We start from the raw sequence: 27,687 nt of genomic DNA on the forward strand, positions 1-27,687 counted from the left end.
CTAGCGGCCGGCCGGGTGGTTGTAGGCCCATACCTGTAAATTTTTACAGACTGCAATAAACGGTTTCAAAAAAAAAAAAAAAAAAAGTCTGGGTCAGCTACTTCTGAGCCTTTGCTTACCTTTAACACTGCTCTCACTGATACGTCAATGACTACTTGGTTGAAGCCATGTTCTTGCTCATCTATGATTAGGCAGGTGGCTAAACACCACAAACCAGTGTCTTGTGAACCAGATTTTATCACCAAGCATCCCACCACCTATAAAGTGAATTCTAACTCTTTTCCAACCACTCCTCCAGACAGAGAATTCTTGAGAACTGAAGATTTTGGCAAGCACATGTTTTTTTCCCCAGCCTAGCATTACGATCCATGAATGTTACTGGCTTACTGTGTGTTTTACATATGCCCTGAGGGGACACGACCAGCAGTATCTTACTGGCAGTCCCAGAAGCCCTTAGAGCCTCTTTGGCTCAAACGATTCATGATTGTCAGGACACAACCAAATATGATATCTAAACTGGTCTGGATAACACACATTGCCTTGGAAGTGTAATGGGTAGTAGTGCAGACTGGAGATCTCTTGATGGTGTTTTATCAGGGACCTGCTGTTAATCAGGCCACATGTTAAGACCATTTGGTACTCCCCGACCCCCCTTACTGATATTAAACAGTGTCTCCCTGGAATAGCAAATCCTACCAGTGTGTGTTCGGGCAGCATTGCTGGCGCTGGGAGCCGCCGGTGCGCGGACAGGCGCAGACGGGCTTGCCTCTGGCGCGGCATTGGCACGCCCGCTACGCGCCCTCGCTGTGCACTTGCATTCCCCCCACCTAAATAGAGCCAGCCACTAGAGCGCTAACCAAGATGGCGCTCGGTGGATGGCGCTAAACTAATGGAGTCTCTTGTTATCTCGCTAAATAGCGAGGTGATGTGCCGATATTTTTATCCTCCACATCCTCCGTATGACCTTCAAATGGATCCCCTCCTAGGCAAGGAAGACAGTCACCCATGCACTCATAACCAGCAGGCTGGACTATGGAAATGCCCTCTACGCCGGCATCAACAAGTCTCTACTCTGCAAGCTCCAGCAATACAGAACACTGCCGCCAGACTCGTCCTCTGGGTCCCTCGACACGAACACATCAGCCAACACCTACGCAAGCTCCACTGGCTCCCCGTCGAGAAAAGAGTCACCTTCAAGATACTCACCTATGCCTACACAACACCGGACCCCAATACCTCAACGACAGGATCACCCTCCACGTGCCCATACGAAACCTCCGCTCCACCAACCTCCTTCTCGCCAAACCCCGTGCATCCGCAGAGCAGGGGGAAGAGCCTTCTCCTACATCGCGGCCAAGACCTGGAACAAGCTCCCCACAGACATCAGACGTGCCCCCTCCCTGAACACCTTCAGGAAGACTCTGAAGACCTGGCTCTTCGACTGAAACAGAACTATTGACCCCCCCTTCCCCAGCTCCTTGAGTCCCTCACGGGTGAGTAGTGCGCTTATAATTCCCCATATTGATTGATTGATTGAATTTCAGATCAACACCTGTCCATCCTGTTAGGTGCGGCTGTGGCTCTCCAAATGTGCCATAGAGAGGGCTCCGGTTTAGGAAAGAGGAGAGGTTGTTATTCTCCTTATTTCCTTGTCCCTGAAGAAGGACAGGGGCCTCAGGCTTATTTTGGGCTGCTGGCCTCTGAATGGCTTCTTCCCAAAAATCAAATTGCAAATCCTCTGTATGCAGGCAATTGGATGGAGTTCTTGGACCTGCAGGACTTGTATTTTCATGTGTGGTACCATAAACATTTGCAGTTCAAGGAAGGCTAGCATTGTTTCCAGTTTGCTATGCTTCCTTTTGGCCTCACCAGTGCCCCTCTGGTGTTCATGAAAGTGATGCCAGTTGTCAGGTCTTCTCTTTGTAGGTGGGGGGTATCAGTATTACCATACCTCAACGACGGGCTGTCAAAGGTTGGCTTGCCACAGTTAGTTGTGGACTACCGCTGAATGACAGCGAGTCTGTTGACATAATTGGGGCTTTCTATCAACGAGCAGAAGTCTCACCTGACTCCTTCACAGAGGCTTCTAATCATTGTTGCAATCCTGGATACTGTGGAGTTCAGGGCTTTTCCTCTGCTTCAGCAAATCCTGGAAGTTTAGGCTATGATCCCGATGTTTCAGGCTCGATCTTGGATCATGGAGAGAGTAACTTTGAGGAGGGACCCGAGACTGCTGCTCCGAATCCCCGTTACCTACCAATGATGGAAACACAGGAAGCGGAAGCACCGCGATTCAAGAAACATCAGGGTATAGCAAGGGTAAACCTGTTGCTCCCGGCCTCTCCCCTGCAGGAAGAAGTAAGTGGCTACCAGGAGGAGAACCAATCAGGGACGTCGGGAGGAGGAGAAAAGGCGGACCCGGAAGACATGGAGAAAAGTGAGGAAGAAGCCGGACGGTGGAATGAGGAGAGACGACAGCACGCTGAAGGAGAGAAACCGGAGGAAACGCAGCGAAGACGGGACGGCGACGCTGGAGATGCCCAGGACGAAGGAGAAGAGTGGTGTGAAGATTGGTGGATCCCCTCTTCCCCCAGGAGGTGCAAGAAAGCCACCACAACTCAGGAGAGTTGTGGCCAGAATAGTGAGTGAACTGGGCCAGGCGGGTGGACCCCAAATCAAAGAGGAGGGTGCCTCGAGGGTGCGGGGAGCGTGAAACAGTAACAGTGAAGGTGCGGGGAGGTAAGCAAGAGCTAGTGGGAGTATTCCCCTGCATGTGTGTAAGCCGTATATTGTCCTCCTTGCGCCGGGTGACCTCCCCAAGTGTACCTGCCTATATTGTTGGTGTGTTCATTTCGCATTGTGCAAGGATGGTAACGCACCTAACCAACGTGTGTGTGGGTCTAATTAAGCACACCCATAGTGTTCTGTTGGTCAAATCACTCCTTAGAGACATATCGGCACTGAAGTAAGTGTACAGAGCTTATCTAGGAGATTAGAAATACCCTCAGTTTTGGGACATAGAGTTTGGTTGATCAGTTCTCTACCTGTAGCAAGTAAGAGCCCTGAAAAGAAGTCAGGGAATAGACCAAGGAATTCCAGATTTGTTTTTTGTTGTTCTTGATTTTTATTTGTTGCTGTTGTTCTTCCTTTTGAGCACTTAGTCATAGCAACAAAACCTATTCAACCCCCCCCCCCCCCCCCCCACTCTTGGTGTGGTGATGGATACTATCCAGTCTCCTGATAACTAATTTGTCGAATCCAAGAGTCTCACCGTCCTTTCTTTTGAGCTACCTGGAGGACGGACAGCAGAGGAGGGATACCGGGAACCCAGGAAAGAAGAAACTTTGGAATCAATACCAGAACTCCAACTCAAGAAGAACACCTTATTACAACTCAAGTTTCAAATAAATCGTAAAAATCGATAAACACATCAAGCCTCCTAGCTTCTATTTCCCCCATCCCTCCCACAGTTGGTGTCAGAAGTGGGATCCAAGGAAATGGAGGCAGTCATGCATAAGATGGCCGAGAACCAGGAGAAACTGGGAAAAATAATGGCAAAATTCCTGGCCGTAGCGGAGGAAGATAGAGAGAAATTGCATAAGACTCTTACTGAGCAAGGTCATACCCAAGAGACTGTAATTAGTAAACTGGCCGATACCCTCGGACAACAGAGGGCTCACACCACCACCCCTCAGTAGTCATGCAAAAATATGTCAGTGGGGAAGACCCAGGTTTTTTTCCCTCATACTTTGAGAGAATGGCGAGGGCCGCGGCCTGGCCTCTAGATAAATGGAGCAATATTTTGGGCCCCTCCTATTGGGGGATCTACAAGCAGGGTGTCAGGCAGCCAATCCGCTTGGGGTAACCCCATATGACAAAGTAAAAAGAAGCATCCTAGAACGCCTCGGAGTAGACGAAGAGACCTAGAGTATCCGTTTGAGACAAATACGAGAGGGTCCCCAGGAAACTCCTAGAGCACTTTATTACAGAGTTAGAGACATGACGGGTTGGTGGTTGAAGCCCATCACTTTTACCAAGGAGGAGATAATGGAGAAGGTGTACTTAAAACAATATTTATCCTCTTTACACCCTCCCATCCAGAAATGGGTGCTACAACACACTCAACTAACACTGGAACGGGCTGTGGAGATAGCTGGCGCATTTAGCAGAGCTCAAGAGATACAGAAAGGGAAGAAGCTCATTGGAGGCAGCAAGAAAGGGGGATCGCTCCCAGAAACCTTAGACACCCCACCCCAAAGAAAGCAGAAACTGTGACCCTCTTACTAGGATCAGTACCCGCAATCCTGCAACCCCCACCAAACCTGGGACCACAATGCTTTCACTGTGGAATGTTTGGCCATATTGCCCGGATATGCCCCTGAAAGAAGAGCCCATGGAAGTGGGGGTAACCAAGACCTTTCTCTGTACCCTAGAAGGACATTGAGCTCCACCCTATCACCGTCAAATATCAATCAATGGATAGCCCAGTGAGGCCCGACTAGACATAGGATGCCTTCAATGCGTAATGCGACCCCAGGCCATACCAGGAGGAGTGCAACATACCACTGGGTTTGTGAACATTCAGTGTGTACACTTGGACAATAAATCCTACCCCACCACGGAAGTAAGCGTTCAATATGAACCAACCACCAAACCAGTGACCCTTAATATAGGACTTATTCCTAAGTTACCGGAAGCCCTGGTTTTAGGCAATGATTATCCCTATATGGAAGATTTGATAAAAGCAAGCAGGTCTGACGAGGATTACTGGAGAAAGACAGCCCCCTTTTCCCAAGTAGCAGACCAAGAATGGCCGCCAGCCAAACACAAGAAAAGCAAGGGACAGAAAAAGAGAGAGAAAAAGAAATGGACCCGCATTGCAGTAACTCATACTAACTGGACCTCTATGTGGGAAAACAACTGAAGTTTCCACACGGCTCAAAGGGAGGACTCTTCACTCCAAGAAGCCTGGAAAAGAGCCGGAGAAAATAAAGATCCCCAACAAGTAGGTCCCCAATTTTTTTTTTACAAAGGGGTTATTATACCGAAAAAGGGGAAGATATCATAAGGCACAACTTTTAATTCCACAGGCATTCAGGGAAAATGTCCTATTCTTGGCACATAGCCATCTTCTAGGGGGACACTTTGGAGGGGAAAACACTGCAAAAAAACATCCTAGAGCAGTTCTATTGGCTGGGAATTTATCATCAAGTTCGCAAATATTGCCAGGAATGCCCGACTTGCCAAAAGAACAGCCGATACATTCCCCCAAAAGCGCCTTTACACCCTCTTCCAATCATCGAAGAACCTTTTTCAAGGGTAGGAATGGACCTGATTGGGCCCCTACTTCCCTCACGTAGTGGGTATCGGTATGTTTTGGTTGATTATGCCACCCGGTTTCCAGAAGCAATCTCTTTACGGCAACCTAACATAACCCAGAAAGCGATGCCCATGATTAACGTATTCTCTAGAGTAGGATTCTTAAAGAAAATCATAACGGATCAGGTAACACCTTTTGTCTCCCACCTAATGAAGCAAGTGTGTCTGCAATTGAGTAAAGGCAAATACGCACCACCGCTTACCATTCTCAAATATATGGATTGGTACAGAGGTATAACGCCACCATTAAGACAATTCCAAAGAAGTTACTAGAATTAGAGACCCGTAAGTGGGAGGACATGTTGCCCTTAGCCCTCTTTGCCATCCAGTGTACGCAACAAAAGAGCACAGGTTATTCCCCTTTTGAACTTTTGTATGGATGACAACCTCATACTCTGCTGAATATGGTAAAAGAGGAATGGGAGGAAGAAGCGGAGGGAGCTAAACCCCTCCCTGAGTATGTATGGAACCTGAAAGCTCATTTACATCAGATTAGGAGTATAGTCAAGACTCACCTAGAGCAGGCGCAGGAGGCACAATACGATAGGAGGACCACAGAATGGACCCTGAATGTAGGGGACCTGGCTCTCTTAATGATGCCAACTTCTGACCATAAATGAATAGGACACTGGCAGGGTCCCTTTAAAGTCCTTGAGAAAATAACTCCAGTCGCATACCGCCTGGAATTAGATCCCCAGAATAAAAAGAATACCCAAATCTATCACATTAACCTATTAATGAAATGGAAAGGTACCAGACCTACCCTGATAGGGAAGGTAGAGAACCACATACCGTTATTCCAACAAAGTATTGATCCAGACTTACCTATACCCCTCCAGCAGGAATTAAGCAAAAGATTATTCCCTTTGCATGATGTGTTCTCATTGACACCAGGGAAAACCTCCCTGATTCAACATGTCATCCACACCTCCCCAGGGAAAAGGGTACGACTACGACCTTATCGTATACCCGAGTCCCGACGAGAAGCTATTGAAAATGAGGTACAGCAGATGCTAAAAATGGGGATAATTGAACCCTCTAACAGCGAATGGTGCTCGCCCATTGTGATATTACCCAAACTGAAGGTTTTATCAGGCTTTGTATAGACTTCAGAGAGTTCATTAAAATATCCCAATTCGATGCCTATCCTTTGCCTTTGCCTTGAGAGGTTAGGGAAGGCCCAGTATATAAGTACCCCTGACCTATGTAAATTTTACTATGCTCCCCTTCAGGTTACATGGAGCCCCGGCTACATTTCAAAGGCTGATGGACCAGATATTCAAGCCATGTAACATGTTTTCTGCTGCCTACATAGATGATATAATCATCTATAGTGATTCTTGGGAGGAACACTTGAGTCATCTCTGCAGTATGATGCAAGCTAAAAGTCATCTAGCTGGTCGATCAGTGAAATATCCTGGATATCTCTTGGGTTAGGGATAAATTAAGCCACAAGAAGTAAAAATAGAGGCTAACACTATAATTGTCCTTTCCTGTCACAATAAAAATCCTACGGGCCTTCTTGGGCATCCTGGGGAATTATAGGAGATTTATACCCTCTTTTTCTCAGTTAGCTGCCCCTTTAATGGATCTCCTTAAAAAGGAAGTTAGAACCGAGAAAGAGCTCAGACACCCATCCACCAAGGCCATACAGTCTTTTCTTAAGATAAAACAGGCCCTGACAGCCAAACCAGTACTTCTTAGTCTGGATTTCACCAAACTCTTTATACTGCAAACAGATGCCTCGGAGTACGCATAGGAATAGTCCTGTCCAACAGGATTCACAGGGGAACGAAAGACCAATCATTTACATCAGTAGGTAACTATTTCCCAGAGAAAAAAATTAAGCTGTGATCGAAAAAGAGGCTCTGGCCATCAAATGGTCCATAGATTCTCTGAGATACTACCTTGATGGACGGGAATTCACTCTATATATGGACCTTGCCCCACTTGAGTGGCTCTCACGAAACAAAGGACATAACTACCGAATCCTAAGGTGGTTTCTGGTCTTACAACCCTTTAGATTCACTACTCACCACAGGAAAGGGAAAGAGCAAAGTTATGCTGATTATCTCTCCAGGTATCCCCTTGACCCTTTTCGTGTAAACAAGAGAGTTAGGGAATGGGGATTTGACGAGTGACACGAGATCGCTTCACAGAACCCCCGTTACCTACCAGGGATGGAAACACATGAAGCGAAAGCACCATGATTCGGGGAACATCAGGGGACAGCAAGGGTTAAGCCGTTGCTCCCGACCTCTTCCCTGCAGGAAGAAGGAAGTGGCTACCAGGAGGAGAACCAATCGGGGACGCCGGGAGGAAGAGAAAAGGCGGACCCCGTAGATGCAGAGAAAAGTGAGGAAGGAGCCGGGCAATGGAACGAGGAAAGACGATAGCATGCTGAAGGAGAGAAACCGGAGGAAACGCAAGGAAGACAGGTCGCGACGCTGGAGACGCCCAGGACGAAGCAGAAGAGTGGTGCGAAGATTGGTGGATCCCACCCTCCCCCAGGAGGTGCGAGAAAGCCACCGCAACTCTTCTGACAGTGAGTGAACTGGGCCGGGCCGGTGGACCCCAAATCAAAGAGAAGGGTGCCTCGAGGGTGCGGGAGTGTGAAACAGTAACAGTGAAGGTGCGTGGAGGGAAGCGAGGGGTAGTGGGAGTATTCCCCTGCATGTGTGTAAGCCGCATCTTGTCCTTGTTGTGCCTGGTGACTTCCCCAAGTGTAACTGGCTATTTGGTTGGTGTGTTCATTTCGCATTGTGCAAGGACTGTAACGCACCTAACCCACGTGTGTGTGGGTCTAATTGAAGAAGCCCACCCATAGTGTTCTGTTGGTCAGATCACTCCTTAGAGACATATCGGCACTGAAGTAAGTGTACGTAGCTCTCTTCTAGGAGGTTAGAAATACCCACGTTTTGGGACATAGAGTTTGGTTGATCAATTCTCTACCTGTAGCAAGGTAGAGTCCTGAAAAGAAGTCAGGGAATAGACCAAGAAAATCCAGAAGTTTTTTGTTTTTGGTTGTTCCTGCTTTTTATTTGTTGCTGTTCTTCCTTTTGGGCACTTGGCCATAGCGACAGATAGGAACCTTTTCCCCCCCTCTCTTGGTGTGGTGACGAATACTATCCAATCTCCTGATAACTAATTTGTCGAATCCAATAGTCTCACTTTCCTTTCTTTTTCCTTTGAGCTACTTGGGGGACGGACAGCAAAGGAGGGATTACAGGAACCCAGTAAAGAAGAAACAGTGGAATCAATACCAGAACTCCAACTCAAGAAGAACACCTTATTACAACTCAAGTTTCAAATAAATCGTAAAAATTGATAAACACATCAAGCCTCATAGCTTCTATTTCCTCCCATCCCTCCCACAGTAACTCATGAGCCTTCTTGGCCTTTTAGCCTCCTGCATTCTCCTTGTCCGCTATGCTAGAGGGCACATGCAGGCTCTGCAATGGAATTTGAAGCATAATTGGCCCAGTATCAAGGCAGTCTGATCATCTCCATTCACGTCTCTGAGGGGACGGCTCGGGATCTGCAGTGGTGTCTGCATGAATGCGTTGGTCCAGCGACATGCCCCTCCATTTCACACCCACTGCTGGCAGTGGTTATGGATGCATCCCTGCTGGGCTAGGAAGGTTATCTGGGAAAGTTGGGGATCAGGGGACTCTGGTCTCTGGCAGAGGGCCGGCATGTATAGCAGGCCATTCTTTTTGCTCTAAATGCCTTTCTGCCATCCATCAAGGGGAGGCTGGTACAGGTTCACAAGTGGTGTCTACATCCTAAGGTGGCGCAGGACATCTTCCACCACTGGGGAGAACCAAGGCTAGATCTTTTTGCACTATGGAGTCTCCGCAAAAATATTTGTTAGGACATGCATCCCTGCTGCAATGGAACTCAGGACTGCTATACTCTTTTTGGCCTTTGACTCACCTGCTGAGTTCTAAAAAGCAGATCAGGAACAATCGGGCCCAGGTCATTTTAGTGCCTCTGGATTGGAAAAGGAGAGTACCCGGACCTTCTGCATCTGAGCTTCTGCCCTCTGATTAATTTACCACTTTGCAAGGAACTCCTGCCTTAGTAACAGGGCAGAGTCCTCCACCTGAATCTCTACAATCTACACCAACATGCTTGGAGATTGAGCGGCAGCAACTGACTGCCACCTGAAGTGGTGGTAGTTATCCTTGCTGCCAAGTACGCTTCCACAGAAATCCATTTATGCAAAGAGCTGGGACAAATTTGTAGCCTTTTTATAGCATTTGCAAGACTTAGCCTTTACAAGCAAAGCTGTCAAATGTCCTTTGTTTGTTGTTTTTTTGGCACATCCAGGTCTTGCAGTGGGTGCTATTAAAGGATATTTGTCAACCCTATGTTTGCTGGACCAACCGTCCTTGTTTAAATCACCTGTTGTGATGAGCTTTATTAAGGGTTTGACTCATGCTTCCTCCCAGTTTGTTATTCCACAGTGGGATTTTAACTTGATCATGACATTTCTCATGTGCACTTCCTTTGAACTGATGCATAGCTGCTCACTGCCTCTCCTGACTCCTGAAAAGGGTGAGGTGTGGGTAGTGTCCAGAGTGTCTGATTCTGGAGCACAGGGCTCACGGTTCGATCCCCGGCGGCAGCTCAGCATCATGTGACTCTGGGCAATAGCTCACTTAATCTCCCCAATGGCCCCCAGCTCCTTGAAACCTTAATGGGTGATATGTCTGCGCTTTACAAATATGGAATATTATTTTTATTATTATTATTTAAAGATTGTGTTCCTTGTTGTGATTACGTGAGCTCATTGACCGAGTTAACTTCAGGCACTTTAAGTGCATCTGCTCTACACCACCTTTTCCCCGGACAACTTGGTGCTGAGGACTCGAGCGGCATTCTTGCCATAAGTCATGACTTTCTTTCTTGTAGGGCAGTCCGTCATTCTGACAGTGTTCTTTGCTCTCCCTAACCTCGTGAAAGAGGAGGAGAGTCTCCATCAACTTAACCTCAAAAGGGCTTTATACATTTACATTGATCAAACCACTAACATCAAATGGGACAATCAACTGTTTGTGGGGTTCCCCAGAGCAGAGAAAGCGAAGCCTGTGCTGAAGAGGACCCTGTTGAGGTGGATAGTCCTCTGCATTAAGATTGACTATGTAGTAAATAAGAATCGGCTTCTGAAAGGTCTGAGGGCCTTTCCAGAAGGGCTAAGGCTGCTGTCACTGCTTTCACACACAGAATGCCTTAACCTTGACATCTGCCAGGTCACAAACGGGTGTCAGTGTACATGTTCACAAAGCACTTCTGCCTTGCCAGCCAGGCCAGACAGGAAGATCACGCCATCCTGTAGGAACCTTTTGTCTGAGTCCACTCTGCAGACCCTCCACTGCTGTGGTATCTATTCTAAGATGGTGAGACTGCAGTTAGAAGTATCCATCCGGAGAACAAGTTTCTTACCATCAATAATGCTCTTCGTGGTGTATACTGCATCCAACCGCAGATTCCTTACCTCCATTCCATCGACACATTCTGTGGAGTGGCCTTTGCTAACATCTTAATAGGTCCAAAGTTAGTATTCAGCCCACTTGTACCTTCAGTTGTCCGTACCTAACGTCTCAGGGCACAGAAAGGGAAAAGACAAGAAAGGGATGGCGCTTTATATGCGGTTCCCCTCTGTCACTTCCAGGGTTTGTGTGGAGTCAGCGCTGTGCCAGCTTACCGTACACAGGAGCTTTGCGATGGAGAAAGTTTGTCCAGATGCAGTCTGGCTCCTGGGTAGTATTCTAAAGTGAGGAATCTGCAGTTAGCTAGCGGATCCATCGGAAAGATAGTGACCAAAGTAATTTGTTTACCATTGCTGTATGGGTGTGCACAGGCACAGCAGCCATCTTTGAACGTGTTCTAATGTTTATTTTTAGAACACATATTACAAGGTGGCTGTCTTGTGTACCCACTCATAGCATCCGTTTTGGGACTTATTTTCCTAAAAATAAATCAAAACATGTTCTAAAATAGCCACTGTCCCTGTGAGTGCATGCACGGTTCACCAATATGTTTTAGTTCACTTAAAAAAAGGATATTGCAAGATGGTTACTGTGTATGCTTGTGTGTGCATCCAGGCTTCTGTGTAAAACGCATTAGAAGATGGCTGCCTTATGTACGCCAGCATGGCAGCCATCTTAAAATTGTTAAAAAATGCATTCAAATGAACCATTATGGTTGGGGCCGATTGACTTTGAAAGTCTTGTTTATTATTTTTATTTTAGTCATCTTTGTGTGCTTAAATTGTCTTCTGTGACAGTAGTTCAACGCTGATAGTACAGCTGGTTATTAGTTCCACAAGAGACACATAATGTGCCTAATTATTAGCCACATTTTGAAGTAATAACTAAGCCTTATATAATTTATAATTTGTAACTTTAACTTTTTCTAGTTCTTGTACATATTCCACCATTAGTATGTTGTTATGTTACTGGAATTCACTCATGTATCTCCCCAGAGTGACCAATTGTAAGCTTCTGATTCCCCCTTAGATAAGGGACTTTCTAAATATGCATAAACATTTAGTTTGTTAGAATCAAACGTGTTCACTTGTTTAAAACATCTTATTCTTTGTCTTTATGATACAACCCTCTCTTAATAAAACTGTTTCTAAGAAATACAAAAGTATAAAGTACGCCAAACACATGAATTATTTATCGGTTCATAGTCGTTAAAAATGGAGCACAAATGCCCTTTTGAGGAAGGCCCTCAAGGACCCAGCTAAACAGGCATTTTCAGTTAGGCTACCTTCTGTCAAGAAGTGTTAAACGAAAAAAACACAAGCCACCGGACCTTTTTCCATCTGTGCAACCAGGCAGTGGAACAACATCCCTTTATCTGTCAGGACCTCCACAATCCTGATGCAACTCAGAAAAAGGTTGAAGACACACCTTTTAAAGAACACTACATCATGCTGCAGTGCCTTTTCACAAACCAAAGACCTCTCACTGGAATCACTTATCTGATAGAGACTACTAGCCGCAGATTCCTTCACGTAGAATTATCCCCAGGCGTAAGAGTGGATCCTGAAACTTTTTGCCCCAGCATCCCTGCGCGCCAGGGGCGGGGTGACATCACGCGACTCCGCCCAGGCCCCGGCGTGCCCACATCAGTTTTTTCCTTTTCTGCGTGCAATGCGGATCCGTTCCTTGCTACGGGCCTGTTTAGGACCCCCTTTCTTCCATTCTTTTTGGTGGAACAGTGTGCGAATGCCTCCGGGCTTTAAAACTTGCACGTTTTGTGGGCGTCTTATGTCGGAGACGGACCCTCACCTCATTTGCATGTGGTGTTTGGGGGAAGATCACGGCACCACAGATTGTGCGGCGTGCCAAAAGTTGAAGCCGAAGTCGCGGCGGGAGCGCCAAATGAAACTTCTCTCGGCGCGTCTCTCCAGGTCGACGTCCTCCCCTCGGTCTGCTTCGGCAGACGGCTTCAGGTCCGGCTGTGATCGTCGTCCTCGCCTTTCTCCGATGTCACGTGAGCGTCGCTCCCCGATGGGTAAGTGTGGCAGTTGGTCCCCGGGGGCTGGTTTACGGCCTACTGGGGGTGTGGACTCTCCGCGGGTGATGCAGCCCCGCGTGTTGTCCTATCCACCGTTTCCTGGTGTTGGGGCATCGAGAGTCCAGATGGAGACTTATGCGGCGGCTTTGCAGGCCTCGCTAGCGTCTCCTCCTCCTTCCCCTCCTGGGGTGTCGGCGGATCCCTCGCCCTGCGCAGGGCCCGCCGGTGGCTCCGGCCCCGGGCGCCAACTGGGTCGGATCCAGGCTTGGAGGATGTGGTGCTGTTGGAGTGCAGCTCCTCTGGGGCACCTCCTTCAGGCCACGGCGTCTCTACCTTGCCGCAGACTCCCACGGGGGTCCCTGTGGTGTTGCGGGAGGTCGCCGAGGCTCGCGTCGCATTCCCGAGCCCCTCTCGGCCCCTTGGCAGGGTGGTCCTGTCTAAGGCCGAGGTGGCGCCGCTACGGCGCCGGCAGCAGCTGGACCGTGCGGAGCCACAGTGGTTGGTGGATTCTCCTCGTCTCACTCCGGGTCAAGGCAGACCCCTTGTACCTCTCTGGGCCCCTCTCGTACCTCCTCACAGGTGGCTGCCTCGTTGGAGGGCAAGTCGGAGGTTGTATCGTCACTGGCGCCGCCACAGGGGTTGCCGGGTGACCTTCGCCTCCTTCTGGGCCGCGGCCGGTGGAGGGCTTCGGGCTCCTCCCCGGGCCCGTCCCGTTCCCCCATGCAGGTGGTTGCCTCAGCAGGAGTCGGGTCGGCTCCAGTTCTACTCCGGTCCCCGCTCCGGGTCTCTGGTGCGGGGTGACTTGAAGGTCCCTTGCCCGGTGACGCCGGTGTCCTGCCTCAAGCAGCGGACTCTACGCCTCCGCGCAGGGGTCGTACCGCGGATTCGTCTTCAGACGCTCCTTCTTCTCCGGAGGCAGGCTGCATATTGGTATCGTCCTCCCCGGAGACTGGTCGCCGTGTGGTGTCCTTTTCACCGGCGTCGAAGGGCGGCTCCCCACCCTTCCTGAGGCAGAGGTGTTCGTTGGAAGAGCTGCAGGTCCCTCATTCTTTGGCTCCTCCTGACTTCTAGGTCTGGCCCTTGCCCGCCCCGCTTGGCCTCAGGGACGGCCGCCTTAGTTTGCAGCCGCCGCCCACGGAGGAGCTGCTTTCTCCACTGCGGGGCCCTATGGATGCGGGTGCGGCCTTCGCTCACGCGGTGTCCACGGCTGTGGGCATCCTACGCACTTCACTTTCCGGCGGACCATCTGTTGGAGGTCCTCCACCAGAGCTCTGGTGGGAGGGAAATCTTGCTTCCCTTTGAAGGTTCGCTCCTTTCTGCCTTGACGGGGGCTTGGAGGAGTCCTGCCTCCGGGGACCCGGTGCCTCTGCATCTTCTGCATCGGCACCTTCCGACGCCGCGTGTCCTGGTGTGCCTGACCATTCACCCCTCAGCCGCCAGCCCCCTTTTACGGACTGCTTTTCCCTCCCCGCTGCCCCTGTTGGCTCCGCCGTCCAGAGAGGCCCGCTGGCTGGACACTTGGGGACGCAACATCTTCGCCTCGACCAGCGCGGCCCTGCGGGCCCTTAACACCTTGTATGTGCTGGCTCAGGCCTCCTTCTGTTTGTGGGACTCGGCTGAGTCTCTGGGGTCTGCATCATTCCAGGAGTCTGCGCAGGTGGATTTGCGGCATCATGCCTCTGATGGCTGGGAGCTTGCGGTGTTTATTCTCCGCTCCCCTCTGGACATCTCTGAGGCGCTGGGCTGGGCCATGGCTTCCTCAGTCGCTCTCCATCGCCATGCTTGGCTTCGGGACGGCGTCTTCCCCGAAAATATTCAGGAGAGGATCATTGATCTCCCATTTGATGGCAGTCTGTTGTTCCATGCCCCGGCCGACTCCACCATCCAGAGGCTCATGGCAGGGTTCCGCCCTCCTCCTCCGCCTTGTTCTCCTCCTCCTCCGTCCCCTCCTCAGTGACTTCTGAGTTGGGTGGATTCTGGGCCTTCTTAGACCGGCTGTTCTGCTGGTGCAGTGTGTTTTCGAGCCGTTTACGTCCTTCCTTGGGACTTTGGCATTGTTGGCTGCTGGACGGCCCTTGTGTTGATTGTGTGTGGTTTTGCAGGAGTTGTTGCACAGACTTGGCCCTGAGATTGGGCCTTCTGCTTTGCTTGGGCTTCTTGTCAAGCCTTCAGCGGGGGTGTTTTTTTCCCCGTGGCTCTTTTGTTTTTTCCTCTGCTGCGGAAGTTCTTCCAAAGAGGGTTCCCATATCTTGGGACTTAACGTACCCTATGTGGGGTAGTGGTAGCTGTCATATGGCTTGCGCTCTGCTAGAGGGTTCTGGTTGCCTTCGGGTGCCTGTTCTTCATGGCGTTTAGGTAAGTTGTGTTTGCTTCCTGAGGTCGTGTGCGTGGCCACTCGTAGTGGTGGCCCGGGCATCTCCTCTTCTCCCTGCTGCTGTCCTGAGGTCTGGGATGATCCTGTGTTCTCCTTTGCCAGGCGTCGCCTACTCGGCCTTCCTGAGGCCTCGGGCTGTTTTTCTTTCTTCTGGCTTTGACTGCCGGCACTGTTCTGGCTGGCAGGCTGCTTTCCATCTGGAGTAGGTTCGCCTTCTTTCCCCTAGTTTCCTTGGGTCCTCTAGGCTTCTTCTTCTTCCGCTTTCCTGTCTTGGCATTGGCATTGGGCGGAAGCTATGTTGCCTTGTGAGGGGAGTGGGGTGCTTCGGCCTCTCAGTCCTTGCCCTTGGTTCCTCTGCTGTGAGTGTACGAACCTCTTCAGCCTTCTTTCCCTCCTACATCACCTTAGGGTCAGTGGGGTCCTGCTTGTGGGGGTTCCCTTAGCCTGGCAGGGGCAAGGTTCTACCTGGTCCACAGATCTGGTCCCCTGTGGGGCCATCTGTTCTGCATTGGCTGGTGGGGTCCTTTCGCAGACCCTCCTTCCCAGGGGGTATTGCTAGGGTATCTATTCTGCATGAAGGAATCTGCGGCTAATAGTCTCTATCAGATGTACGAGTTACTTACCTTCCGTAACGATGTATCTGGTAGAGACGATTCTAGCCGCAGATTCCTTCACGGCCCGCGCTTCCTCCCCTACTCTGCAAGGACCCTTGGGTTGGTCTTTGGTACTCGCCTCCTGGTGGGGGGCTGTGTCTCCTGTGAGTGTCTTCCTTTTTCTTGAAGGATTGCTCCGTCTGGAGGTGGTTCATTCCTCCCTTGGTTCTTTGGAGGATGGGGTTTTGGTGCGCCGGTGCCCTGCTGCTCTGGCTACTCCAGGTTTGGGGGGGATTGCTTCTATCTTTGTCCTCCCTCCCCTCCCTTCCTTCCATTGCTATCCTCTGGTTTGAGGGTCCTCTGGCCATTTCTTGCCCTTGTCCTTGTGGGTGGTTGCCCTCTAGGTTGGGGTGGCTTGGAAGTTTGTTGTCCCTGTCTGTCTTGGGACTGGTCCCATTCCTTGCTCAGGATGGGGGGGTGGGTTGCCTACAAGTGCCATGACTTTTACGAATGCTCTTGCCTCCGGGGCACAGGGATGGAAGGTTGTCTGTGCTGGCAAGGTGGCTGTGCAGGTTCCTGCTTCTTCTATCCCTGCCCTTGGGTTCTGCGGTGTTGGCACTACTCTGGAGGTGTTGTTTTCTTTCACTGTTTCTTTCCAATTTTTTTCTGCTCTTCGCACACTGTTCCATGCTTCCACAGTTTTTTATCTGGTGATTCCGCGTTGTGGTGCAGAAAAGTTCTCAGAAGAAAACTGATGTGGGCGCGCCGGGGCGGGTCTTATGTGACCTCGCTGACGTCACGTACGCGGATGACGCCTGGGCGGAGTCACGTGATGTCGCCCCGCCCCCGGCGCGCAGGGATGCTGTGGCAAAAAGTTTCCGTATCCAGTCTCACGCCTGGGGATAATTCTACGTGAAGGAATCTGCGGCTAGAATCGTCTCTACCAGATACATCGTTACCGAAGGTAAGTAACTCATACGTTAACTGTATGCATACCTTTCACCCTGTACAGTGCTGCACTGCCTGTGGCTAGTTGTGTGCCATAGAAATACCACATACATAAGTACTTAAAAACATATCTATATACCACATATGGGATTTGGGAGCTCACCAGTATAGAGGAGTGTACCTGCACGGCCATGTGGGAAAAGCTTCAGTGATTAACTTGATTATGATGCTACATGTGAGAACACGAGTAACTTCATCACATCCACTGATGGGCTCTTTGCACACTGTCACCATCAGACTTGGTATATGGCTTCTTATAGGGCACTTGTGGACTAGCATAATGGTGTGTTGCACTACTGAAAGCCCCCTTTCACCTATACACACAACTACTTTCTTTGTGATTGCTGAGGTGATCTAAACATATGTCAATTTCGACGAAACTAGTGGGTTACATCCCAGGAACTTTCCTCTTTCCAACATCCTTAAACTGATTTTTCTTTCGTACAATACTACTATTTTCCCTCCGTTGTTCGGGGGTAGGGGTGGAGTCTTACCTTTTTTTGTTGATCAGCCTAGAGTAAGAACCAGTGTTGTGACCCTTAAGGTTGGAGCACACATAGTTCAAAGCAGTGACTTCTTCATGGCAAGGCAGAACATTAATGTCCAACAGATTCTAACATGATATCACATTATTAAAATTGCACATGTAAAAAACTAACTATGTATTTAATTATGATCTAACAGATGCTGGAAGCGTGAACATAAATAAGAGCTTTGGACAATCAGTCAAATGTGATGAGAAGTCAGCTCCATGCAAATCTTCGATGGGAAAGGTCAAAGCAAAGTTGATCCACAACTTTGTTGAGAAATCACATTATACAAGACAAGTGTGGTCAGGAAATTACCAGGAGCCCAGCAGAGGTAAAATTAAACGAAGATATGGTCAGAGTGGCTTCTATCATCCTGCGCCCTCAATGTCTTATCACCGAACACCAAACCTACAGAGAACAGGCCCATTCAACGAATGTCAGAGCGTAATGGCGAATGTGAACATTATTGCACATAACTCAAACACACTACTGAACTGGCGAACAGATGCTGGCAATGAGCAGCCCTTTCTTCCATATGAAAGTCCTATTGAACATCAGAGACCACATACAGAAAAACTAAGTGATGCATACTTTGAGCAGGAGAAAAACATTTCTGCAGAATCAAAACCTCTTGAACTTGAAAGAACATGTAACCAAGACAGACCATATTCTTGTACTGTATGTGGGAAAAGCTTTAATAACAAACAAATCTATTTAAGACACCAGAAAATACATACAGGAGAGAGGCCCTATAAGTGTACTGTATGTGGAAACAGCTTCAGGCTAAAGGAGTTTCTTAATCAGCACCTAAGTATACATACAGGAGAGAGACCATATGGATGTGCTGTGTGTGGAAAAAGCTTCAGTCGAAAAGGAACACTTGCTAGACACCAAACTATACATAGGAAATAGAGCATTTTTTATTCATAGTCTGGTCAAAGGTAAACCCAAAGGTATTGAATGTAAGTCCATGCTCATAAGCCCTGTTAATATGAAAACATCAGGCCATATCAAGATCACAGAACGGAAAAGGTGTGCACCATTTTGAGAAATGTATTCTATTGCCAGGTCTACTACCTTGGATTAAAGTTCCCTCACAGCAACATTCAAGTACCCCTACGTTTATGTGGTATTGCACAATAGAGAATCAGAAATACAAAAAAACGTCCATCAACAAAGTTTAGATGAACTTTTTCCTAGAGTGCGAGTCTCGGCATATGTCTTTTGGTTCTCATTTTGAAAATTACAGGAATGAAATATGAGTTTTGGGCCTGACACATGGTCATGACCTCCTAGACACGTTTAGGGAATAGAGAGACTTGTCAAGGTGCAGAGTAAAGGTGTTACAATTCGAGCACAGCCTGAGTGTAGTAACTTAACATGGTGTGACGTGCAGAACATCAGCCATAATGGTATTTTAAACATTTAGAGGCATCTTCTGTTTAAAACACCTATCTTTAATGAAGTTAACCTATGATGGGAGACCTCCTAAGACAACACCACTCTCAATAACTTTAGCTTAAATTCTGTTTTCAAGGGTTCAGTGTTCAGGTAGCTTAATTGGTAATTTTTAGGTAACTCGAAATGGCACAGTTTTTGCTATGACCTTCTAAAAAAACAAGTTTGGTGCTACCGAGTTGTCAAGAGATAAACACTGAATATGCTTAGATATATGGCACAACTTAATACAAATGTGTGTACTTTCCAAAATGTGTCGATTGACATCTTTGCACTATGAATTTAATTATACTAAATCTTGTCCATGAACTAATTTTATATTTTGTATGTCTTTGTCAACCTGAAAATTAACCTTCAGGGAAGAAAAATTAAATCAAGAGAACACGTCCAGAAGTGGCTGATTCTGAGGTTTCCATCGATTTTCCACGTAGACTTTCTTTGGAAGAAGAAAGCTCTAGATATATATTGAAAAAAATGGAACCACGAGGCTGCGGCTGGGCTGGCAAACTGGTTTTAGGAGGCTTAATGCATGACTGATGATGTGCAAAGTGCAACAGAATGAACCTGAGCACGAGCAGGCTTGAAGCCTAGCCCGCTGAGGTAATTGTGATGAACATTTTCATTTGTATAGACTTTTCTTGAAGACATAGCAAGTCTAGACTCTTTTTACACGATATTGCTTGGCTATGCCTAGTGTTAGCAGACAAGGGCATGTGCAGCTGTACAGTGACAGGAAAATCAATGCTTGAACACATACAGGTAATCTTAAACAGAGAACTGTGCTTCCACATTCACAGTTTCTGTTGGAAAGTTAAGATAGCACAAAGCTTGTAGGCATTCCAGTGAAAGCTCCATATTTCCCTCTTGAATCTACAAAATGTGGGATACTTGCATTTCCAAAGATCTTTCTCTCACCCTATGAATATCTCCAGGCTTGTTTGCATCTTGTGTTTCCAAGGCAATGTTATGTTCATTATTTTATAGAGCACGACATATACCCGAAGGGTGTCCTGGTGCGAAAGCAAACGATTCCCAAGAAAACACATGGTTACATCCAAAGCCTGGGGTGACTAAAAGTTCTTGTCACTAAAGAGATACTTTTTATCAAAAAAGGCATAATGCAAACCACTTGACACCGAAGAGCCAGGTTTTTAGAGCTTTCCTGATTTTTAGTAAAGAGGCAATTTTCCGTAGATGAGCAGGAAGTTCATTCCATAGTTTTGCTGTTGTGCAGCTGGAGAAAGCCTTGCCTCTAACGGCATTGAGTGACCTGTGGTAGAACCGCCAGATGTGTGTCAAAGGAGCTCAGCAAACTAGAGTATACCTCTTAAATTTATTAGCCAGATAAACTTGGTGGCCTATTCCATGAACTGATTTGTATACGAGGTAGTGATTTAAACCTCACTTGCTTTTCAACTGGAAGCCAGTGCAGATGTTTTAGGGCCTCTGAAGAGGATGACTAATGAGAAAGGCCCAGTATCATCTTGGCAGCTGCATTCTGAATGCCTTGCGATTCCCAAAGCAGACCCTTACCTGCCCCCAAATAGAAGGAATTGCAGTAATCCAGGCAGCTATGAATAGTCGCCTGGATCACCATCTGATCGACCCACTTATGTAAGAAGAGAACGATCTGCTCAAGACCTTAAGTAAAAAAGTTCAAGTTGAAACCACATGATTAGCCTGAGCCTTCAACGTGAGGTTGGGTTCAAGAGAGATGCGTCGATTTTTTACAACCTTTACAGTCAGCAGCGTGTACCATCCAGTAAGTTCCTTAATCAGCTCAAGTCCCTAATAAAATTCTGAAACCAAGAGTCATAACAAAAAATAAGTTATGGTAGCAAAACCATATTTATGGAAATGCAGGCTTTGCAGATTTGTCAAGCAAATTGGATCAACTTCTTAAAGCAAAACGGTGTGCTGCTTTTGTTTCATGAAAGTTTTATCTGAATACAATGTTGTTTCACTTTAGTGAATGTGTGTCTGTGGCTGGTTCTTTCTTTCATCACGGCTTAGACTTTATTTGCACCGTGTACTTGAGTCCAACCAGAATTGCTGATGTGATCTGAAAAGACTTATAGATGTTTCCTGACTGTAATGTTAAGCCTAAAAGAAGATGTATTCTGTATGGTAAAAAAGGAAGGAGGTTATTGTTGTTCAACACATATAAAGAATACTTTCAACATTCTTGGAAAACGACATCTTCACAGCCATGCAGTTGCCACTATTTGAAGCCCTTAAGAGATAAATTTGTGAACAATGCGAATATATTGGATTGTGAAGGATTTTCTTTTTTTGCTTAACAGACATTTTTAATCCTTAACAAAAATAATTTTACAATGTACAACTAAGCTAGTTTATAAAAAATATCTTCTTCAGGCATTGTCTATTGCCAAAGTCGAACATTAGTCTAAAGATGAGGAATTATTTTACAGAACCCCAAGGAGGAAAACCAGAAACTGCTAGAAGCAAGAGGCAGATCTTCAAACTACTTAAATGTTCAAGGTTTATTAACTGTGCTTAGAAACCAGAAATTCATTGAGTATTGTTTGAAAGTCACATGGAAGGTAAAATTTAATGGCACTGGTATGATTTTCTTTATTAGCTATGTTATTCAGAATTTTTTGTTAATCGTGCAATACTTTTATTGAAAACCTTATATTATAAAATAGCTAAATGAGAACTTTAACCACTGTAGCAAGACAGTGCTCATATTTCATAGCTGTTTAAAAGAATCCTAGGAATGGGTTAACTGTACTAGATCAAGCTAAAGCTCATATTATTGTAGCTGTTTCAGATAAGTCATAGGGATGGTTTAAAAATGCTAGATTATGGAAAGACATCTTGTAAATCTGTCAGAAGTAACAAAACTACTGCTATGTTAAGTAGTGGTGCTAGCACATTGCTGCTGGAGGCACTCTCTCCTCAGTGCATTTAGCTTCTGATTGGAAAGAGACAACGGGGAGGATGCCTTTAGAGTCTATGAAGTCCCCAAATGAGTTAGGATGTGCCAACTTTACATTTGTTATTTGGACCCAGTGAAGATGAACCAAAGCCCCATCCATAATCTACTATGAACAAAAGATGTTTCCATCAGTTCCTCTGCATAGCTCTTTATTCTACTCTGAGCCAAACATCTAAAGATCTGGGGGCGCAGTCAGTGGTAGTTTGGGGGCTTATTACATCCCCAGAGATATGTGTGTGTTCTAAGAGCATTATTAATTGGTGGATGCAGAAGGGAGATGTGTTTGCAGGCACATTGTAGGAGAGAGGCACTGAGGGCTGAGCCTGAACTAGATCTTCTTTCATCTGTTGTATTTTCCTACTTCACAGGAGACTATAAATATTTGATTTCTCTAGTAATGAAGGCGTTTTTTCGGCCTGTTGTTCCCAGTATGTTAACCATGTCCCCCTCCCGGTCATAAAGGACTAACAATACTACACCACCTCTTTTTCTCACCAGTTAAGGGAACTATATGAGACGGAAAAAGTCCTTCTGATAGTCCAGAAAGGGGTTTTAAAGCCCTATTTGAAATCACACTTTGCTGTCAACCAGGATTCGCAGACTACTTGGGTTGGATGCATTTGTTCTGTTCTCTAGGAATTGCATTTTTTCTCCTACGTGGCATATTGTTGTCACAGCACAATTGTGAAACACCGAAACGTTCTGTATCCACTTAATTTTCCAGAGTTCTTTCTGTACTTACTACATTCTTTGTAGTCTCCTTTGCTTCGTATTCTACTCCACTCATTTGGGTCTGCAGTCCCTTAATTTGTTTATTGACAAAAGGAAGGCAGAAAAACAAACTTGTATCCTTTCTTATTTTTAATGGTAATCAATGCCTTAGGGTAGAACAATATTAAATAATTAGTGCACAATGCATATAAAAAGGCCCTTTGCTTTATTCGCATATAGAAATGAGTTTATTAAGCTTTAACCATCAAGATTGCTTTGATTCATCTGCAGCACCAATTGGTTGATTAAACATATTCAAATGGTGGTGAAGCTTGTAATATAGAGATTCATATTTCGCTACTAAAATCAACGTCTTCCTCCAGGCAAGTATATTTAGCAGATCCTAAGATTTTTCCTATTGGACAATCATTAACCAAGCCACCCAGGACCCAAAACTAGAAATACATTCCTAAGTTGCTTAGGGAGAGGGGCATTCCCAAAATCGCAGACCAACAAGAGCATTGCAATGTGGGGAGTTACGTAAAGGTTAATATTTAGGCTGATACCAGTAATCCTCTGTGACAGAGCAATCACAGAACATCTGTACCCAATTCCCTTCTGTATGACACATTGTAAGAGTGGAGTATCCTACTGATTGGAGTAGAATTTAGTTATTTGTAAATTTGAAGATATTTGGTATTATTTCCACATTCAACCTCTTCTTTACTGCATTTGAGAGCTGGTATCTCAAATCTTTAACCTGGCCCAGATTTTGTCTTGTGTTACTTTGGCGAGAGAATGCAACTGTGCATAAATTTGCGCTATCTGCCCATAGAGGGTGGCTGTCTGAAAGCTAACCTAAAGGATACTATGTCAGCTGACCTTGAACCAGCTCAATATCTTCTGACCAGTAGAAGTTTAAAGAAATTGCACCATAAAATGAATCTCAAATTATTGTTGTAGAGAATTGAACCATAATACTCGATCCTGGTCTTTGAGCTGATTCACTTTAACTATACTGCATTAGGCCCATGCTCTGCCTCTCTTTGTAAGCTCTGGTGGAGAGTAGGTTTATTTCAGAGGGGTTACACCCTAGCATCCATATCCAGTGGAGTTTCTTAAGCCGCTCTACTTTACAATATTTACATTGTGAATAACTTGGTGGCACAATTTTGAATGGCTGAAAAGATCTCCTTTGTATTCACTGTGGATTTTAGAGCTATTTCTAAAGTCAATGCATCCTGGGTAGAATCCTTCGCTTTTTTTTTCCACATCACTAATTTGGAGCTTCAAAGCAAGTAGTAGATTAATTCCGATGGGCCTATCAAACGTTTTTCACCCGTAAGAAGGCAAAGTGTCTGGATAAACTACTGCGGTAATAGATGCATGAGTCAGCACAGTAAATCATTCTGTTGCATGTTATTCCCCAAAAATGTGCAATCCTTATTAACTCCCCCCTCTGAGATTACTAAAATCCTCAATAATGATAATTTAGAGAAGGGGAAAATTCCAGGGATTATATCGGGTGATTCTTAATGAGGGTCTTGGTCTTCTTTTCACCCAATTTATTAGTAGTGAAAGTGCAGACTTATTTTTATCATTTATTTTTGTTAATACTCAACAGAATAATCGTCAGACTTAACAACAAGGTACAGGCATCATAAGTACTACATTTTCCATTGCAATATCCAGACAAACCCACTTGTTAGGTGCGCAGGATTCGCAACCATATTTCTTCTTTTGCAGAACAACAGTTCATTGTGTTCTCCTATTATTGGCCATCATTTACAGCCACGTATGTGCTCTCCATGATTCTCATATTTTCTGTTACCTTGGCGATTACTCAAAGAATTGCTTTTCCCGCTTCCATGCATGTGTCCTGTATGCCAGTGTTCCATACTCAGTGTTGTTTGACCTTCCCGGTGTCTCAAAATCTCCCTGTTTGAGGCATGTGTGCTGTAGATACAAATGTTTTAAATACTCCTGCCATCTAGTGTTGGGTCCGGATGTTTGCAAGTTGTTTTTCTTCGAAGAAGTTTTTCCCAGTAAGGAGGTTAGTTGACTCCTCCTTTTTGTGATGGTGCGCATGGGCATTGATTCCATTGTTAGATTGCTTTCATTCCGCCATCGGGTTCAGACATGTATTGCTGCGCTCCGGTTTGAAACCATCCTTCGGGTTCCCTTCGATGCGCAATTCACTGTAGCCTCAACGGTATTACTATCGTACGTGTTTACCAATTCTCCGCGTATTCATTCGATTGGGAAACTCCATCTTCTGTCGAAAACATCGTAGACGGCCTTCGGGCCTAAACGCATCGGTCCAGCCTTCTGCCGATAGAACGGACTCCATTTCAATTCTGTCCTTGGTGCCACTCCAAGTACCCTTGCGTCGGCCTACATAGTCTGCAACTTGTGCCTCTCATGTGAGCTCAAAGAAGAAGATTGTGAGGCTTTTCAGTCATTCCGATCGAAAAAGACTCTTTGGGATCGTCTGGCTCGACGACGAGAAATGCAGCGCCAAAGCATCCATCATTCTTCGGAGAAGAATCCGAACAGGAAGAAGCGACAGCAGTGGAAGATGAGGGGGCCTTCTCTGTCCCACAATTGGATTCCGAGCTGGAAATCGAACTGGAGTCTGAGGACGTTCCACCAGGACAGGGTGCCGTGAGTACTAAAGCCCCTGTACCCCATAAACTCTCTTCCACCAAATATAAGGCTTCGGCACCACCTCTGCCTTCGGGTCTAGGTCGGCACCAAGACGATGTTTCCGATGCCCCGCCCTTAGGGACCGGTTCCGAAACAAACGGTCAAGCCTTCTGGCTCGGGATCGAGTAAAGACTGATTGTCTTCGGATCCGTAACCTTCTGCTCCGAAAGACAAGTCTGGTTCGGAACCGAAACCTTCCGCTTTTTAACATAAGTCCGGTTTGGAGCTGAAGTGTTCCGATTTGAAGGACAAAAAAAGACACTTCCGGATCGGCACCGAAACCTTCGGTGCTGAAATCGAAGGAAGATCTTCTAAAGCCTCCAGAACCAATCCTGGATGTTATGGAAGAAAGATTAGACCCTAAACAGAAGAAGCTATACATTAATCCAGATACTGGACACATTTTAGCTAAAACACCTTCCAAAAGGAAAGTCAGTTCAGAGGACACTGGTTATAAGATTCCTCTCAAGAAGAAGGACATGGCTACAAGTCAATTCATCCTACCTCGCCATCCCCTCCACCTCCACCATCTTCACCATTATCACAACTGCCAGGCTCAGATCCACTGCGCATAACACCTCAGGGGTCTCCTCATACACAGCCTGATTTAGGGGATGATGATGATGATGAAGATGACGAAGACGACAATGGTCATTTACCAGCAGATCCATGGGCTGACTATAATGTTGACCGCCCCATGGATAATGATCCAGATTTATACCCTGCCAAGCCATCACCTCCAGATGATAATGTAGCTTATCAAGAGCTAATTTCAAGGGCAGCAGCTTATCATGGAGTTACATTACATAAAGAGTCTTTGGATGAAGACTTTTTATTTGCGTCACTAGGGTCTTCACATAGGACTAGTCAGAGTCTACCCATGTTAAATGGAATGATGAGACATGCAGATAAGATATTTATGGACCCTGTTCGTGCCCGCATTTTAACACCTAGGGTTGACAAAAAATACAAATCCCATCATCTGATCCTATTTTTTTTATTTTTAAATATTTTTGTTAATGACAAAAGAAATCACATTACAGGAGTACTTCCATTAGATGAGCACAAAGATCGCACACATGTTCAGTAAGCACTACTTAAACCATATCATATATGATCTTGCTGTTCATTCCTACTCTATCCTATGCTAATCTATAACTCACTCATTCTGAGGGAAGAGCTGGGCCGGGGAGCCATGCAGATATCTCCTCCATATACATTCCACTTGCCCCATATTTGTTCCCATTACCTCGGGCAATCTCGAGATTCGTATACTGTCTTTTCTGTTAACATACACCAATCCATGTCTTCTTTCCAAGCACTTATTGTTGGCGCATCAGGGGCAGACCATGATTTTGCTATGTTTTCCTTAGCTACTACCATTCCCAGCGCTGCCCAGGTCTTTTCCTTGCTTTGCGGATCTGTTGGTCCCCAGACATTGAGAAGGCACCATTTTACATCTAGCTCCATTCTTGTCCCTTGCACCTCTGCCATGCATTGAAGCACTTTTGCCCAATATCTTTCGGTGTGTTCATACTCCCAAATTAGGTGAATAAACGTACCCTCCTGATTACACTGCCTCCTGCAGTTGGGATCTGCCCTATACCCCATTTTTAACAAGCGTGTGACATAAAAGATATATTCTGTGTAGAAACTTGAGTTGTATTAACTTAAACCTGGAAGAAATTGCCACTCCTTCGAGGAGACCAATGCTTCTTGGCAGTCTTCATCCTCCAGGTCCTTGATATCATTTCCCAACTTTTTCTTAGCTGGGAGAGAGAGTCAGGCACATTATTAATTAGCTTTTGGTAGGTCAGGGAGATGACCTTTCTATGCATATAATCAACAAGAATTCTATCCTCCAACGGGGAGCACTCGGGGAGCATCTCTCTCCTGGGTATAGCCACCTGGAGGGCATGCTTAATTTGTATATACCTAAACATCTCTTTGTCTGCTAGGTCGTAATCTTGTTGTATTTGACCTAAGGAGAGTACATCTCTCCTTGGGTCCATAGGTCTCCCACCTGAGAGATGCCGATCATGTCCCAACTATTAAATCCCTTGATTTTTCTCAAAGTTCCCAATTGTTCCGTATCCCTTAGTGGGGTGGCATGCGTGATTTTCCCTTCCCATCCCAGGTTCATTATTAACTGTATACCATAGTTGGACTGTATGTTTGGTAGAGCCCATTAGCTTCAGTCGCGCTGGTTTAGTGTAGAATGCCCTGTCATGGCTCCCTCCTGGCAAAACCCATTTGTGCATTCTATATCCAGGGTCATCGTATGGCCTATATATACATTGATTGATTGCCGTTAGTTGTGCTGTCCAATAGTATTTACGAATGTTGGCAAGTCCTATCCCTCCTTCATACCACCCCCTCACCAGCTTTTGTGTGGCTATGCGGTCCGGCTTCCCCACCCAGAGGAGTTCTCTC

At 46.4% G+C, this 27,687-nt stretch overlaps 1 protein-coding gene across 3 annotated transcripts in view; it reads left to right on the forward strand.

Annotated features, from left to right (window-relative positions):
• The window catches only part of LOC146866795 (zinc finger protein 181-like), a 182,615-nt gene extending 161,772 nt beyond the window's left edge, over window positions 1-20,843 (forward strand). For all 3 annotated transcript variants that reach the window (XM_085601438.1, XM_085601446.1, XM_085601454.1), the window contains one exon: window positions 17,572-20,843. In XM_085601438.1, the coding sequence (XP_085457564.1) occupies window positions 17,572-18,329 (758 nt within the window). In that variant the 3' untranslated portion in view covers window positions 18,330-20,843. The remainder of the gene's footprint in view (window positions 1-17,571) is intronic.
• Window positions 20,844-27,687: the final 6,844 nt, after the last annotated feature.

This window comes from Triturus cristatus, chromosome 1_2 (assembly GCF_964204655.1).
Source record: "Triturus cristatus chromosome 1_2, aTriCri1.1, whole genome shotgun sequence".
Classification (NCBI taxonomy): Eukaryota; Metazoa; Chordata; class Amphibia; order Caudata; family Salamandridae; genus Triturus; species Triturus cristatus.